This window comes from Crocodylus porosus, unplaced genomic scaffold (assembly GCF_001723895.1).
Source record: "Crocodylus porosus isolate Cpor-Errol unplaced genomic scaffold, CroPor_comp1, whole genome shotgun sequence".
Lineage (NCBI taxonomy): Eukaryota > Metazoa > Chordata > Crocodylia > Crocodylidae > Crocodylus > Crocodylus porosus.
Window position 1 is genome coordinate 41757231 of NW_017728886.1, and position 15050 is coordinate 41772280.

The 15050-nt window shown below is 43.6% G+C and overlaps 2 protein-coding genes across 2 annotated transcripts in view; both read right to left on the reverse strand.

Moving 5' to 3' along the window:
* The window catches only part of FAM133B (family with sequence similarity 133 member B), a 27601-nt gene extending 12568 nt beyond the window's left edge, over window positions 1-15033 (reverse strand). The window contains exons 1-7 of the mRNA XM_019533218.1: window positions 14931-15033; window positions 7142-7239; window positions 5936-6014; window positions 3780-3854; window positions 3500-3532; window positions 2985-3053; window positions 1107-1202 (exon numbers count right to left, since the gene is read on the reverse strand). Of these exons, the coding sequence (XP_019388763.1) occupies window positions 1107-1202; window positions 2985-3053; window positions 3500-3532; window positions 3780-3854; window positions 5936-6014; window positions 7142-7239; window positions 14931-14954 (474 nt within the window). The 5' untranslated portion in view covers window positions 14955-15033. The remainder of the gene's footprint in view (window positions 1-1106; window positions 1203-2984; window positions 3054-3499; window positions 3533-3779; window positions 3855-5935; window positions 6015-7141; window positions 7240-14930) is intronic.
* Window positions 1-15050, reverse strand: part of CDK6 (cyclin dependent kinase 6) — a 369693-nt gene that overhangs the window by 146822 nt on the left and 207821 nt on the right. The window lies entirely within an intron of this gene.

Below are 15050 nucleotides of genomic sequence, written 5' to 3' on the forward strand. Positions count from 1 at the left end.
GCCTTCCGAAAGTCCAGGAAGACTGTCCACTGCTACCCCTGCATCTAAGGATTTGGTGACCTGGTCGTAGAAGCCCACCAGGTTGGTCTGACAGGACCTGCCACTAATGAACCTGTGTGGGTTGCCCTAAGCATAATCTTCCCTGCTGGCTCCTTGTGGATATGCACCAGAATAATTCTCTCAAAAAGCTCAATTTTCTCAATTTGCACAAATTAATGCATGTTTGTAGGTCTGGATTATCACAATATAAATAGCACGTGCACTAAGTACTTCAAAAACAATTTTTTAAACCAAAGATCATAATCATTTATTACCTGCCACAGCGGAGAGAGCTGAAGACGAAAAATAGAAGTGTCCTTAAAAGGAATTTTCCCTTTGTTTTGTACTTTCCTTAAAAAAAGGAAGTCCATATAAAATGTTCCCCATACCATAATGAAAATTATGACTATAATTGTAAAAGGCTCACTTAGAACTTTTTTAGATTTCTGTAGGGAATGTACTTGTTCTGAAGCTCAATTTCAAGGACTGAAAGGATTTCATTCCATCCAGGTAGAGCACACACCAACTGCAGAAACTTCCTCAGCTTGCTGAAGGGTTTTTTAACCCAAAAGCTTGCTTAAAAGTTTTTCCCAGCTGTTTAAGTTGGTCTAATAAAAGATACCAGATTCACTCAAAGAACCTTGTCTGCCTATGGGCCTTAGACCAACACGGCTACAACCTACACCCCTATTTCAAGGACTGACATGTTCAGATATCTTCATTTTTAAGAATCAATTTGTAAGCATTAATTTTATACCAAAACAGTCTGTTTCAGCAGAAAACAAGAAATATACATCTATAATTCAAAAGACAGCAGTAACAGTTTGAATTATTGACAAATCTATCCTCTAAAGATCAAGTTATTCTTTCTGGCTAGTGTACTGAACTTAAATGCTAAACTACATGATGGTTACAGTTCAATATGGCAACAGACTGGAAGAAAAGCTTGCTGCCACAAAGCAGCATTGCTTTAATGTACTTGTGCAAAATCAAAATCACAGATAATAAAATGTTTACAATCCAAATAAGATACATTTTCAAGAGAATTATATACTGTTATATTTTACCTTGCTGTCTGGTTCAGAATCAGAAGTAGAACCTTCAGAAGACTTCCGTGAGGAGCGGTACTTCTTTTTTCTCCTTTTCTTCCCTGTCTTCTTATCCTATTCATAAATTTTTTTTTACAAAAAATCCAAACTTGAGTATTCAGTTTGAAGAACATGGAAACTTAAAATTTCCACATATGAATATATTCTGCTGATATAAATAACATGGCAATACTTGACTTGTATGATGAATAACATTCCTAATCTTTTCTGTATTTATTCACCATTTGTATTAGTGATAAATCCAGGATTCTTTTCAAGCTTTCTTGTTTATGATTTTTCTCTCGGTTGTATACCAGAGGACCTGACTCTTCATCAGTACGAGTTCTAGATGAGCATGCCAAAAAGATTTTTCTAAGTAAAAACAGCACACACAGCTTTTACTTTTAATTTAGGGGCTCTCTATACTGAAAGAAACCTGGGAAAATATGCAATTTACAGGAATATCAAAGCAAATCAAGATAACTCAACACATCTAAAATGTTGTTCATACCCAATATAGTTGGGTAAGAAGCTATATTCAAGTATTAGCCAATACACAAAAGGAGCAAAACATTTTAAGCAGACTGTTTCAAAACTGCATTTAAAATATGTGCTGTAAAAAGCTATGTTAACCTCACTAACTAAAACGCTGTTTTATTTAAAATATCTGTAGGTATTTAATATGATTCATGTTTATGAAATTTGTTTTGGTTTAGTGATAGTGATCATGTGGTGATGCTGTGTCCATATGTATACTTTTTGTTGCACAAGAAGGTTCTTTGCTGGATGAAACAGTCATGTCCTTCTCCTGAGCAAACCTAACATAGTGTCTTTGAGGGAAGTCACTGAAACATTTATATAGATCAGGGCACAATGGTCCTGTGTTTGAGACCTGGACCCTTGCTGTGGTTTACAAATCTTTGCCCCCACTGAGCACCCAAGCTACCCATGTTTACCCTTGCTGTAGATCCCTAAGCCCTCTGCAGTGAAGGTAAGTGAAGGCAAGAAAGGGCAGCAGGGAGGGAGACATGGTACAGGTGGCATGGTGCAGCTCAGTTCTGCCCAATCACTAGGGACCAGCTGAATTCATGGCGGAAGTGGAATGTACACGGTGGTTCCTTTAATCTTACAGGTTCCCCCTACCCCGCTCAATCCCCCAATTGGTGGAGGGGCTCTGCTTATGGCTCACTCTTGATCAGTGGGGAGGCAAAAACTGCAGTTTTAAATATGGTGCCGTTTTTGCCTCCCACCACTAACTGGCTGAGGGGTCCTGGACAGCCCTGCTGTTTGCTGCTGACTGATGGGGAGGCAAAAACTGTGCCATGTTTAAAACCGTGGCTTTAGCTTCCCTGATGATCAGGAAGCAGTGGGGTCCTCCACTAATTAGCAGCAAGGGAGGGGCAGGCCAAGGGATGAGGTGTGTGTGGGGGAATACGCAAGATTAAAGGAGCTGCTGCACACTATCTCCACTGTAAATTCAGTAGGTCCCTTCCAATCATACATGCTGTCCTGGGCCAGGCAAGAGCACACACCAGGAAGAGCATACACCAACTGCAGAGACTTCCTTAGCCTGATGAAGGGCTTTTAAACTCAAAAGCTTGCAAAAAATTTTTCTCCAACTATTTAAGTTGATCTAATAAAAGATATCGGATTCACCCAAAGAACGCTGTCTGCCTATTTATTTCCTGTCATTTTCTCTTGTTCAAACAAAACCCATTTCTCTTTTTGGATACAGATCCCTAATCAAATCTAAACTGAAGGAGGATACTTGATGGGACACAAGCATAACTTATCCAGTGGCATCATTTCATAGAAGATACACAAAACATTTTGCAATTCCGGTAATTTAGTTCTTACCTCATCACCAGAATCAGATACACTGCTAGAAGAATCAGAACTTGATGAAGAAGAGGAAGATGAAGACAACTTGACCAAACACAACAAAAAGTAAAACTTGTGAGATGCAACATTTTGTCTGTTGGTCAAATACTTAAAGGTCCACACAAATACTCCCCCCAGTGTCTCAACATTTGTAAGCATTTTCCATGGTGTTTTCAGTTTCAAGAGACCAGCCTGAGGAGAGCTGCTCAAATAAAGCTGCATGAAGCGTGGATTTAAGATTTCCTCAAATAAAAAAATTCCATAAATGGCACTCTCTGGCCAAATTTTCTATTTTTAAACTCTAAACAGAAATTTAAAATTATGTTTTTTTCCATTATATATCAATCAAATGACCACTAACAGATAAACAAGATAAATATGTAAAAAGCAGGTTTTTAAACATCTAGGTATAATTTAAACTCTTGTTGCATCTTTCCTGGAACCCAAAGCACAAAAATTAAAAAGAAAAATGCCCTGAAAACTTTGCTCACCCTATTCGATTTCTTCTTTTCCTTTTTCTTCTTCTAAAAGAAGAGATAAATTCTGTTATCTTGTATCGTCTTTTGACATGTATCACAGATAAAGAACGAACACTTGATCTTAGCCAAAAGGCCTAGAAGTGAGTTTGCATTTTGGCTTGCATCTAAGTTTGCACTTTGAGCTGCATTCTTTGATGCTGGTTATTTTAATGTATTTATTACCAGCAAATAATGTCCCATCAGAAAAATCCACCTGCTAACATGAAGGGTGTAGTAAATTGAAAATATTTACCTCCTTCTTTTTGGAGGAACTCTCATTTCCACCTAGTAATTTCTCCCTGTGTTTTTCCAGTTCTTTCTTCCAATTCTGAAAAGCAGCAACAGAAATCGTTACTATTTCAAACACTTATTGTTATTGAGATCCTTTGAACCCCTCTGCCCAGGACTGAAAATCATATAAAAGTGTTATTTCTGCAGGTTTTGTGAAAAGTATTTAAACTTAACAAAATGAGTACTTTGCTGCATTTTATAGATGTAGATAAATTTACTAATTTGTTTCCTGATGCTCCAATTATTTGGGCTTTTAAACACCTTAACTATTTTAGGATACAGAATGTCCAACTAAATTTGTATATTTCCATCATAAGCAAACAAATTAAGAACACACTTCTTATCTGGATAGTCACAATTGTTAATCTGAAGCTTCTGACAAGAGAGTTGCGCGCTTTCTTGTTTCTATAGGTTACGATACAGGTGGGGGGCAGCGCACACCCTGATCCCCTGCTTGCCGGCAAGGAAGAAGCTGGTGCTGAGTGCAGGGAAAAGTGGCCCCTTGCCTGCCCCATGGCCAGCGCTCCCTGCTGCAGGTGCTCACACCTCACTCAGGGCTGTCTGGAGCAGGCACAAGCATCCCCACACGGGTTGCAAATGGCTACAGCACGGGGCACCGGCCACAGGGCGAGCGAGGGGCCACTTTTCCCTGTGCTTAGCGCTAGTTTGTCACCCGGCCCGACTGCTAGCCTGGGCTCCAAGCTGCCCCTCTACTTGCTGCGCCGGGCAGTGTTGGCTGCTGCTGCCCGCCCAGAGCTCATGCGCTGGGCAGCCCAGAGGCGGCGGTGGAAAACACTGCCCAATATGGCAAGCGGGGGGGGCCACAGTTGCTATCACCATGTGCAGCCCTGACGGGTGAGCCTGAAGCCAACACAGGGCCCAGGCTGGCAGTGGGGCCGGGTTACAAAGCGGTGCTGAGCATGGGGGGGCGAGGGGGAGAAGCGGACCCTCCCCACCCCATGGCCAGCGCCCTAGGCTGCAGCCGCTTGCAGCCCACCTGGGGCTGCCTGTGCCTGCTCTGGACAGCCCCGCGTGGGCTGTGAGTGGCTACAGGTTGGGGCGCTAGCTACGGAGCAGGGGAAAATCCGCTTTCCTTTGTGCCAGGAAGGAGCCCAGGGAAAAGCTGAGCATGGGGAAAAGTGGGCCCACCCCCGCCCCATGGCCAACACTTCCTGCTGCAGCCGCTCGAAGTGAGGGAGCGCTGGCCACAGGGCAGGGGTGGGGCCGCTTTTCCCCCGCCCGCACTCAGCTTTTCCCTGGGCTCCTTCCCTGCCTGGGGTCCTCCCCTGCCCTTCCTGCCTCCACTCGCCCTTCCCTGTGGTTCTGGTGCGGAGCAGCCATGTGGTCCCAGGCCAGAAGCCCCTACTGAGGCCCCTGCTGGGGCCAGGCAGGCCTTGCTGTTGTGGGAACCTGCCGGGCTTCCCCTGGGCCCTACTGCCCTTGGTTCCTGTCATTTTTGACAGGAACAAAGACCAGATGCATATTAATTTTCTAAATTTTTTAGGGGCTCCGCAGGCCAGGCAGAATGGTATTGCAGGCTGGATGTGGCCAGCAGGCCGTATTTTGCCCACTCCTGAGATAAACTGTATGTTTGAGATTGCAAGAACAGGATCACTAGAACATAGGAAAATTCTAGTGGAAGGGACCTCAAGAGGTTATCTAGAACAGCCCCATGCTCAAGGCAGGATCATCCCTTACTAAACTATACCAGTCAAGTGTCTGTCTCACCTGCTCTTAAACATTTCCAGGAATGGAGATTTCACAGTTTCTCTAGACAGCCTGTTCCAATGCTTGCCCACTCTCAGTCAGAAAGGGTATTAAAAAACTTCAATACTTGTCAGTGGGACTTTTTTTTTAAAAACAAGTTTGGCCAGGATTTGTCCAAGCTTAAACTATGAAAAACAACCCTGCACTGGAAATGGGATGGAAGGGATGTTTCTTTCTTTAACTAATTCAAACATTTTGCAACAGAAAGTTAACTTATTAAGTATTCCTAGTCACATGTACATCCCTATATGAACAAACATGGGTTCATCATCTTAATGATAGTGGGAAAGAAAGCATTCTTGTAATTTTTCCAGATAATTCACTAACATCAAATAAATCAAATTCACAAACCTCATTCATCTTTTCTTCAAACTCAGCTAATGCCCTTGATCCTTTCTTTTTCTTTTCTAGTTGTTCTTTTACTTCTTCCCTTTTTTAGAAACAAGAGTAACCAGATTTATACACCTTGATGCAAATGTATATACAGCTAAAAAAAAATTCCCATAGGGGAAAAGAGAAATATAGGTTACCAGTTACAGATTACAAAATATCTAAAACGCTACATAGTGCAGATTAATCTCTCTGCAAGATCTAACATTGGTACTAAGTAACTGTAACTGTGCTTGGAGTTTGTAATGTTGCCAGATAAAATAGACTGAACACCAGATAATTTTGGCAACTCATTTTCAAATATGTTATAGCTCCAGCTAAAACAGTTGTGCAAGGTCATTTCCATTTTAAAATGTACCCAACAAGCCTTTTTCCTAGATGTGATCCTGTTTAGAAATGAATACCAAAAAAATATATAAATATATCTATAAAGCCCTAAATGGCTCATGTCCTTTGTATCTAAGGGACCGCCTTCTCCCTTATGCTCCATCCCAATTGCTAAGGTCAGCCAAAAACAACCTCCTGTAAATACCATCTGTGTACCAAGTTCACTTAGCCAAAACTCGTGGGAAGTTGTTCTTGGTTGTTCCTCCTCAGCTCTGGAACTCCCTCCCCCTGGAGGCCTGCCAGATACTGAGAATGGCCATCTTTCAGAAGTGGTGCAATATCTTTTTATTTGGCCAGGCTTTTAGCAGGTGGGGTTAAGCTCCAGGTAATTCTTTGGGAAAACCATTTTGTTATTGTTTTATTATTTTATTTGTTTTTATAACTTTATTATTGTAAGCTACCATGAGCTTTTCTGAGGAAGGCAGCATAGAAATCAACTATGCATGTAACATTCAGGTATTAGCAGCCTTGGAAAAAAAGAGAGCAACATTTTAACATTCACAGAAACTGTTGCTACAAGATTTTAAGGACTAGTCTTTGGAAAAGCTAAAGGGCTGTCATCTAATATTAAAAAAAACATCATTTTTAAAAACTGTTATTTTTTAAAAATATAAAAATTAGAACATATTTAGAAAGAAATATTTTGGCTACAAACAAAAAACACTTTTTAAAACATTAACACGTGCTAGGGAAGAGGGCCCTGTACTACCTTAAGAGAGGACAACCTTTCATCAAACAGATGGCTTGGTAAAAGGAGAAAACTGGTATTTCCACACTTACCATGTTGGCCTTGGCCTGTTCAGGTAGTCCTGTATTGTTGGCCCTGAAGTTTGGGCGGGACCTCGTGCTCTAGCCATAGCTATTGGATTCATATAAGCCTTGAAGACGACAAAACAAAGCAAGAAATAAATTAATGCATTCTGCTTTATACACAAAACACTTTATATGCAATATTTCTTACTGGAAAAAAAAATCTGTTTCTGCAACGGAGTACATATAGCTCATTCTCTCCCCCCTGTTTACTACAGATGTTAGAGTTGTTTTTTGGGGGAGGGGTGGAGACAGTTTCTTTCTTAAAAGCATTGGGTGTTGGCTGAAGGCAAAACTAGGGATTTTGACAGGGACTGCTGATGCTTCTGCAGGGATTTAAGTATGAAGTTTCCTAGCTAAAGAGAGCATTGCCCCTTTGCTCAGGGTTAGACTGATCACCACATCTGAAGTCAAGAAATTTTACCCCATGGTCAAACTGGCATAAACTATCAAAAATTTTGCTTTCCTCTGTAGCAGGGGGTTTGGTTCTCTTCCCCGGATTGCTCAAGTGTATTCAACAACTTTCTGTCCTTTCAGTGGTAAGACATGATGTCTTCAGAACTCAAATAAGTATAGACCCACCCCCCTTCACCTGGGGTAAACTGCAGTGTTTTTGATGTTATGGGACACTGTTTAATAGCTGCGTGCCTGTTCATACAGTTGTGTGTGGAATATGCTAGACCTGTATAATTAGGATGGGTTAGATAGGATGATCCCACCCGGATTAGAGGGCCAGACTAGATTACTTACTGAGGTCCCTTCTAGCCCTACTTCCATCTGATTCTATAATTTAACCAAATCAAGAATTCTTTTCAAGCTGACAGGCAGCATGAACACAACAATTAACATTGTCAATTTCAAGTCTAAAATAGTGAAGCTTATTATTCACAAAAGGATAGTTGTTATGATAATATATTTTCACTAAGCCTCTGTCCTTGGGGTACTTGACATCATTTGTAGTGTTTTGAATTTTTTGTATGAGATGCACTAGTCACATTGGTAAAAACTGTAACAGTAAAAATTTTCTTCATTTTCATATGGGCATCTCAGCACTGTTTCTTATATTTGTTTCAATACTAAAACATCCCTTAATTATAGCAGAGCTAGTGCTCTATTATTAGGAACATGCCCAAATCAAGGTGGCAGACAGGCAATTTCATGGGCTGATTGTGAGATGCTTATTGCAGCAGTCCCCCCCAACCAGCCTCTCATAGACTGAGGTGCCCTGGCAGACCCACCCCTTGCAGCTGATTGGCTGCGGGCTGCCTTTCATGAGGACCCGCCCTTTGCCACTGATTGCCACATAAAAGACAGCCCTCTTGGCCAGTCAGCAGCAGATGGAAATGGGGTGGCCACCACCTTGGCTGCTCCCCTTTGTGTCGGCAGCTTCTCCTACCCCTCTTTCCCCCTCTCTGGGGGGGGGCTGCAAGGCTGGCATGCAGCAGTTCCTGGCTTCTATTGGGGAGCTAGCATTTTATTTTTAGTAAATTTCCAACCACTCCCAAGGGATTCCACACAAATTCATGGAAACTGGTGCTTTTCACGGTTCCTGCAAAAATTGTAATTTAAGTAGGTCCCTAATATAATATAAATGAATAGAGAGAAAAGTTGGGTGAATTTAACATAATTTAAAACCATATACAAGTACTCAAGTAGAATGTTTTGAACCCTAAAATACTCAACTGTTTATGATAAAAATCAATAATGCTGTTATCATCTTTTGGATTTCAATTAAACGCATTCTCTTTATATGTACTCTGAATTATGGTATGTTTTATAAATTGAAATTAAACCTGATCCCACATCACTAACTACTGAAAAATCTGTTTAAGCAAATCATTTCCTAAGAATTTGTGTTATTTTAGTTTCTATACCTATTTGAGCTCTGTCTACCCTTTTGGTTAAAATCTAAATATATGTATCTATAGACCAAGAGGCATATATACACATGAAATGCATATGACAAAAAGTGTGCTAAAATATGTGGATTGCACAGTTAAACACTGAAAATTTAAGAAATACCAGAATTAAAGCTACTTGTGTAATGATAATTTAGTTCCACTGTACGTACACATTACAATACACCCCAAGGACATCATTCCATCGTTTTCTCCACAGGTCCCATGTCGCATTCTATTCACATGACAGCTCATTAACTGAGATATACTAGAGATATCTTGTTTTTGCCTCATTATTAAGTTCCAGCCACCGTTGTAGGGTACTTAAACCTTTTCTGAAGACAAGTATTAATTTCCTCATGGGCTTCTCATTACTATTGCACCCAAGTGCCTCACATTTTATTTTCACAACATCCTTGGGAGAGGAGTTAGCATTACTACCTGCAGTTTAGACAAGAAATTAAACAAAAGCGATTGTCAAAGTGTTCAGTGTCCACTAATTTCAGGTACCCAATCTGAGATGCCTAAGATATGTTTCTCAGCTTATAGCTTCATATAGTGCCTTACATGTACAAAGCACAGCTCCTACACCAGTCATTTGTAGCTCTGAGAGCACAGCACTGCTGCATAGGTAGCCTTAAAGCAAGCATTCAAACAACAAATAGGCTACAATTTGTGAAAATCTGTAAAAGTTTGGGTCAACTGATTTGCCAGCATCACATAGGAACTATGTGAAAGACCCAGAATCAAAACATTCAAGACACACTTCAGTGGCCATAAAGAACATCCCCTCTTCCAGCAATTCCCACCTTCATTCATTCTGTACTCCCCACTCTTGCAATACACGTGGCAGTGATCCTACAGACAAGTTTGCTTTACTTTAGAGACTTGATTCATCCCCAGAACACCATTCATCCTGGGTACAGGAAGAGTCAGGTTGTGCAGAAAAAACAGTAGGTGACTGTATAATTAGGACTGTATCATAATGCATATGCAGTAGTGGGTCACTGCCTAAATTCTAAGTGCTTGACTTTGCAAACAGTATTTCAGATTAGTTTGTGTGTTCAGTTGTTTAGGTTTTTTTAACTAAGCAAAACTGAAAAAATTCCTTCGTGAGCAGCATATTGAAAACCATGTTGGTCATTAGCCAAGTTAAAACCTCTAAATGTACTACATGGACCTCTACTACTCAAGCTAAGAAAGTGAATGACAAAAACAGTTTCATAGCACCTTTTATGTGGGCCAGAACTAGCAAAGGATCAGATACTAGGTGAAAGGAGTTTACAAATATCTGGTGGCAAGATCCTGATGGTGAGATCCTGATTCTGGAGATGAGTATGCTCCAGCAGGCATACCCTTTTCCAATCTGGGTCACTCTCCAGGCTTCTCATACAAATGTCTGTTGCTTTCTGTAGCCACTCCTAGACTCTCTCTCCACAACTGCCAAGTCCCAATCTCCCTTCTCCTCACCCTAGCCTAGTCCACCCCAACTACTTGGCTACCTATTTTCCCCAGCCCTCCCTGCCTCTCATGCAGTCCCCACACATCTCACACCCAGGCTCCTTTCTATGCTCTATGTCAAGCCCTCCATAATCTCCCCACACTCCCGTTTCTCTGCCCAACCTGATCCTTTTGCACCAAATGCATCTTCAGGTGCCTCATTCCTGTTCTTCCGCTGGTTCCTAGTTCAAGTTTTCTTGTTCAAACAGCCACGATCGATCCTTCTCCCACAGCACTTCTCTTCCTTTCTCTAAATATAAATCAGATAAATTCCTCCTCCATGCTGATCAATACAGGGTCCCTGCTCACTGTTCCAGTGCCCAGTCCCATCCTCATAGCATCTAGAAACACCCACTACAGGTAAAGCTCAGATTCACTTTTGTAGCCATGGGTTAAAGGGTGGATACTTGCACTGTCCTGCAATGGGGCTCCCTGCCCACCCACAGCCCAGCCCTTGCACCCAGCAATTAGAGAATCTATAAAAGTGAAGAAAGAAAATCTTACTCAGCATGTACATATCTTGGCCAAATTTGGGTGACTTTCCTAGGGACAACACAAGACATAGTAGCATGATTTTTACAGGCATGTCCAACTGCTGGAACCAAGAACTGTAAATCGATCAATGGATGAGCATCTGTATGAGCATTCGTGGTCATCCGGCCAGGTGCTGGGGGATTGGAAACTGGATAATGTGGTCCCAATTTTCAAGAAAGGGAGGAAGGAGAACCCAAGTAACTATAGGCCTATAAGCCTCACCTCAGTGCTCAGGAAGATCTTGGAGAGAATCATGAAGGAGCACATCTATGGGGGGCCTGCAGGGGAGATCATGCTCAGGGGCAAACAGCATGGGTTCACCAAGGCACGTCCTGCCTGACCAACCTGATTGCCTTTTATGACCAAATAACTAAATCAACACATTGTATGATGGTGTCGCTGTGGAGGTAGTCCTTCTGGACTTTAAGAAGGCCTTTGACACTGTCTCTCACCCCATCCTCATCAATAAATTTAGCGACTGTGGCATTGATGCCTGCACAGTTGGATGGGTAAATAATTGGCTGATGGGGTGCACCCAGAGAGTAGTGGTGGATAAGTCATACTCAACCTGGCGAGATGTGAGCAGTGGGGTACCCCAGGGCTCGGTCCCCAGGCCAGCACTGTTTAACATCTTCATCAGCGACTTGGACCAGGGGGTGGAAAGCACGCTGTCCAAGTTTGCTGATGACACTAAGATGTGGGGCGAGGTGGACACACTTGAAGGGAGAGAGAGGCTGCAACTAGATTTCAACACACTACAAAAGTGGGCAGATGAGAATAGGATGGGGTTCAACATAGACAAATGCAGGGTGCTGCACCTTGGGAGAAGGAATCCACAGCATATATACAGGCTGGGGAGTTCCCCTCTTGAAAGCACAGAGGCGGAAAGAGATCTTGGAGTCATTATCGACTCCAAGATGAACATGAGCCGCCAATGCCAGACATCAGCCAGCAAGACCTTGTCATGCATTCAAAGGTGCATCTCAAGCCAGTCCAGAGAGGTGATACTCCCCCTCTGTGCGACTTTGGTCAGGCCACAGTTGGAGTACTGCGTCCAGTACTGGGCACCACACTTCAAAAAGGATGTGGCCAGTCTGGAAAGGGTTCAGAGGAGGGCCACCCACTTGCTGAGAGGGCAGCAGGACAGGCCCTACGAGGAGAGATTGAAGGACCTGAACCTGTTCAGCCTCAGGAAGAGGAGGCTGAGGGGGACCTGGTGACTGCCTACAAACTCATCAGGGAAGATCAACAGCAAATCGGTTGAGCCCTTTTCTCCCCAGCACCACCTGGGGTGACAAGGAACAATGGTAACAAGCTGATGGAGAACAGGCTTAGGTCAGAGATCAGAAAGCAGTATTTTAGTTAGGGTGGCCAAAATCTGGAACCAACTTCCCAGGGAAGTGGTCCTCGCCCCTTCCTTGGGCTAATTCAAGAGGAGGTTGGATGATCACCAGTTTGGGGTCTTGTGAACCCAGCATTCATTCCTGCCTGTGGCAGGGGGTCAGGCTAGATAGAGTCAGGAGGGACCTGAACAGATTAACTACTATGAAACTATGATGCTATTTGTATGGTTGGAGAGTCAGTTTTCTAGGGTAGCTGCAGTTCTTTAACCATTCATTACGTGTTTGGACACATGGAAATACATAAATAATAAATTAAATTAATTAAAAGAAATATAAAAAATGAGCACATTCCAAGATGGATTGATTTAAATCAAAGCAACTGAAATTCCTGACTTCAATCAATTTAAATCAGCAAGCAGAAACCCATTACATCATCAGTTTTGATTTTGTTTGTTCACCTGTACTTCTTGGTTACAGCATTGTTCTAAAAGCCGCTTGCCTTTGGTTAGTAACCATTAGCACATCTTGATCTGCATCTAGGTATAGACTTTACACTATAACTGGTACTCCTTTTTGCTATCCAGGAACATGTATAATCTTCACAGTAAAACATGTGTGTAATTTAACACATATTTATTCATATTCTAAATTTTTACATTTTATGTTAGAATATGTTGAATGACACTTCTTTAGTGGTTAATTATTTTATTCATGACTTGTGCTAAGCTCTTTTTAATGGAAACAGGAATTCAATTAGAAATGCAGAAAATAGACCTTTAAGTTAAAACTTGGCTAATAAAAATAACTTTAATGTTTTACTTAAGAAAAAATGCAAGAGGAAAGAAGTTTTGTGGATGATAGTTTTCAGGGGACCAACTACACAGTTAGGATAGACTCAGACAAGCTTTCTAATGCAGTGCACTGGAATGCCTAGCTTCCTCCATTTTTTATTTTTGAAGATTTTGTGATGCTGTGCTTGCCAAAAGTATCAGTTGAGGGTTGCAGCATCCAGTGCTACCCAGCTGTGCAAGCAACATAAGCTCCACTGCCTTGCTAACACATAGGAGGCTCCTATCCATTCCCTCAGTCTAACGGGAACGTCAGTGATGGGGCCTTAGTGCTAACCTATTGTGCACTTTTGGAAAGATACAAACTATGTTGCACATCATTGAGAAGTGTCCCATCTACAAACTAAGAGCTGGATTAATAATATTAAACTCAGTTAATGAGGAAGCTATGGCTTGGCGGATTTGCACTTGCTAAATAAATAAATAAATAAATGAATAATGAGGCGGAAGAGGAGAGTAGTAAAGCACTGGAACAGGCTACCCAGAGGCATTGTGCAATGTCCATCCTTAGAGGTTTTTAAGATTTGCATAGACAACCTTGGCTGGGATGGTCTTGCTTGGAGCAGGGGATTAGAACTGGGGTTCCCAACCTTTTTAAGCTCCAAACTGGCAAACCGTGGACTGGAAGTGGCCATGGACCAGCACCGGCATACTGTGGGGCACGCACCCAGTATAAGAAAGGATTAGCTGCTGGCCTGCAGTATGCCGGTCACTTCTGGTCTGGCAGCCAACCCTTTGCAGCCCAGGGACTGGGAACCCCTTAATTAGATGACCTCCTGAGGTCCCTTCCAACTCTAATTTTCTATGATTTTGAAGTAGCACCATAAGGATAATAGTTTCTAAGATGTTATTTCTACAAGACACACATGAAGCAATAAGGGCCTCTGTTTCAGACCTAGCCTGCACTAGCCAAGATTTATTGTAGACTCCTAGAGAAGTCGGGCTGGAGGGGACCCCCAGAGGTCACCAAACCTCCTGGTGGGGTAGGATCATCCCTATCCAAATCCGTAATCTAAACCGCATCAGACAGCTGCCAAACCTAACACCACCCAGACCTAACACCCTAAGCTGCTGCAGGCACACATGGTGTCCTGCGTCTCTGAAATACTGTCAACGTACGTCCAAGAGATCCGGGGAGCAGGTGTCCTGCCCTGCTAGAGGAAGGCAAAAGCCACGGGGTCCACACTCACGTGCCCAGGGCTGCCTGGGCACCCAGGCCAACACAGTGAGGGCAGCGCCGTGTGGGCAGTGCTGCAAACAAAGCCCCACAAGCGCCTCCTCTCGCGATGCGGCCGTGCCCGCCCGGGGACCTGACATGGCCTGGGATAAACACCGCCGCCAAAACGCCCAAACCAGCCCCCTTCCCCGTGCCTGCAAAACTTCCCAGGACGGAGGCGGCCCCGCAGGGAGGCCCCAGCGCCGCCCGCGGCTCCGTGCAGGGCAGCGCCGCGCTCCCGGGGGCACCGGCCAGCAGAGTCGGGGCCGGGTTATTATCGCGCACGGGGCTGAGGCCGAGCCCGTCACCCGGGGGCGCTCCCGGGATGGGCCCGGCTCGGAGCTCCGGGGGCCGCGGCACCGCCGGGCAAGAGCCGCCTCGGGGCCTGGCGCGGCACGTCCCCCGCAAGGCCGGACTCACCACGCGGTTGTCCCGCTTGCCCATGGCGCCGCTCCCCGCGGCCCGGCCCGGCCCGGCCCGGCTCGGCTCGGCCAGGCGCCGCGAGTAGGAGGCTGCGGCGCAGGGACACAGCGCCACCTG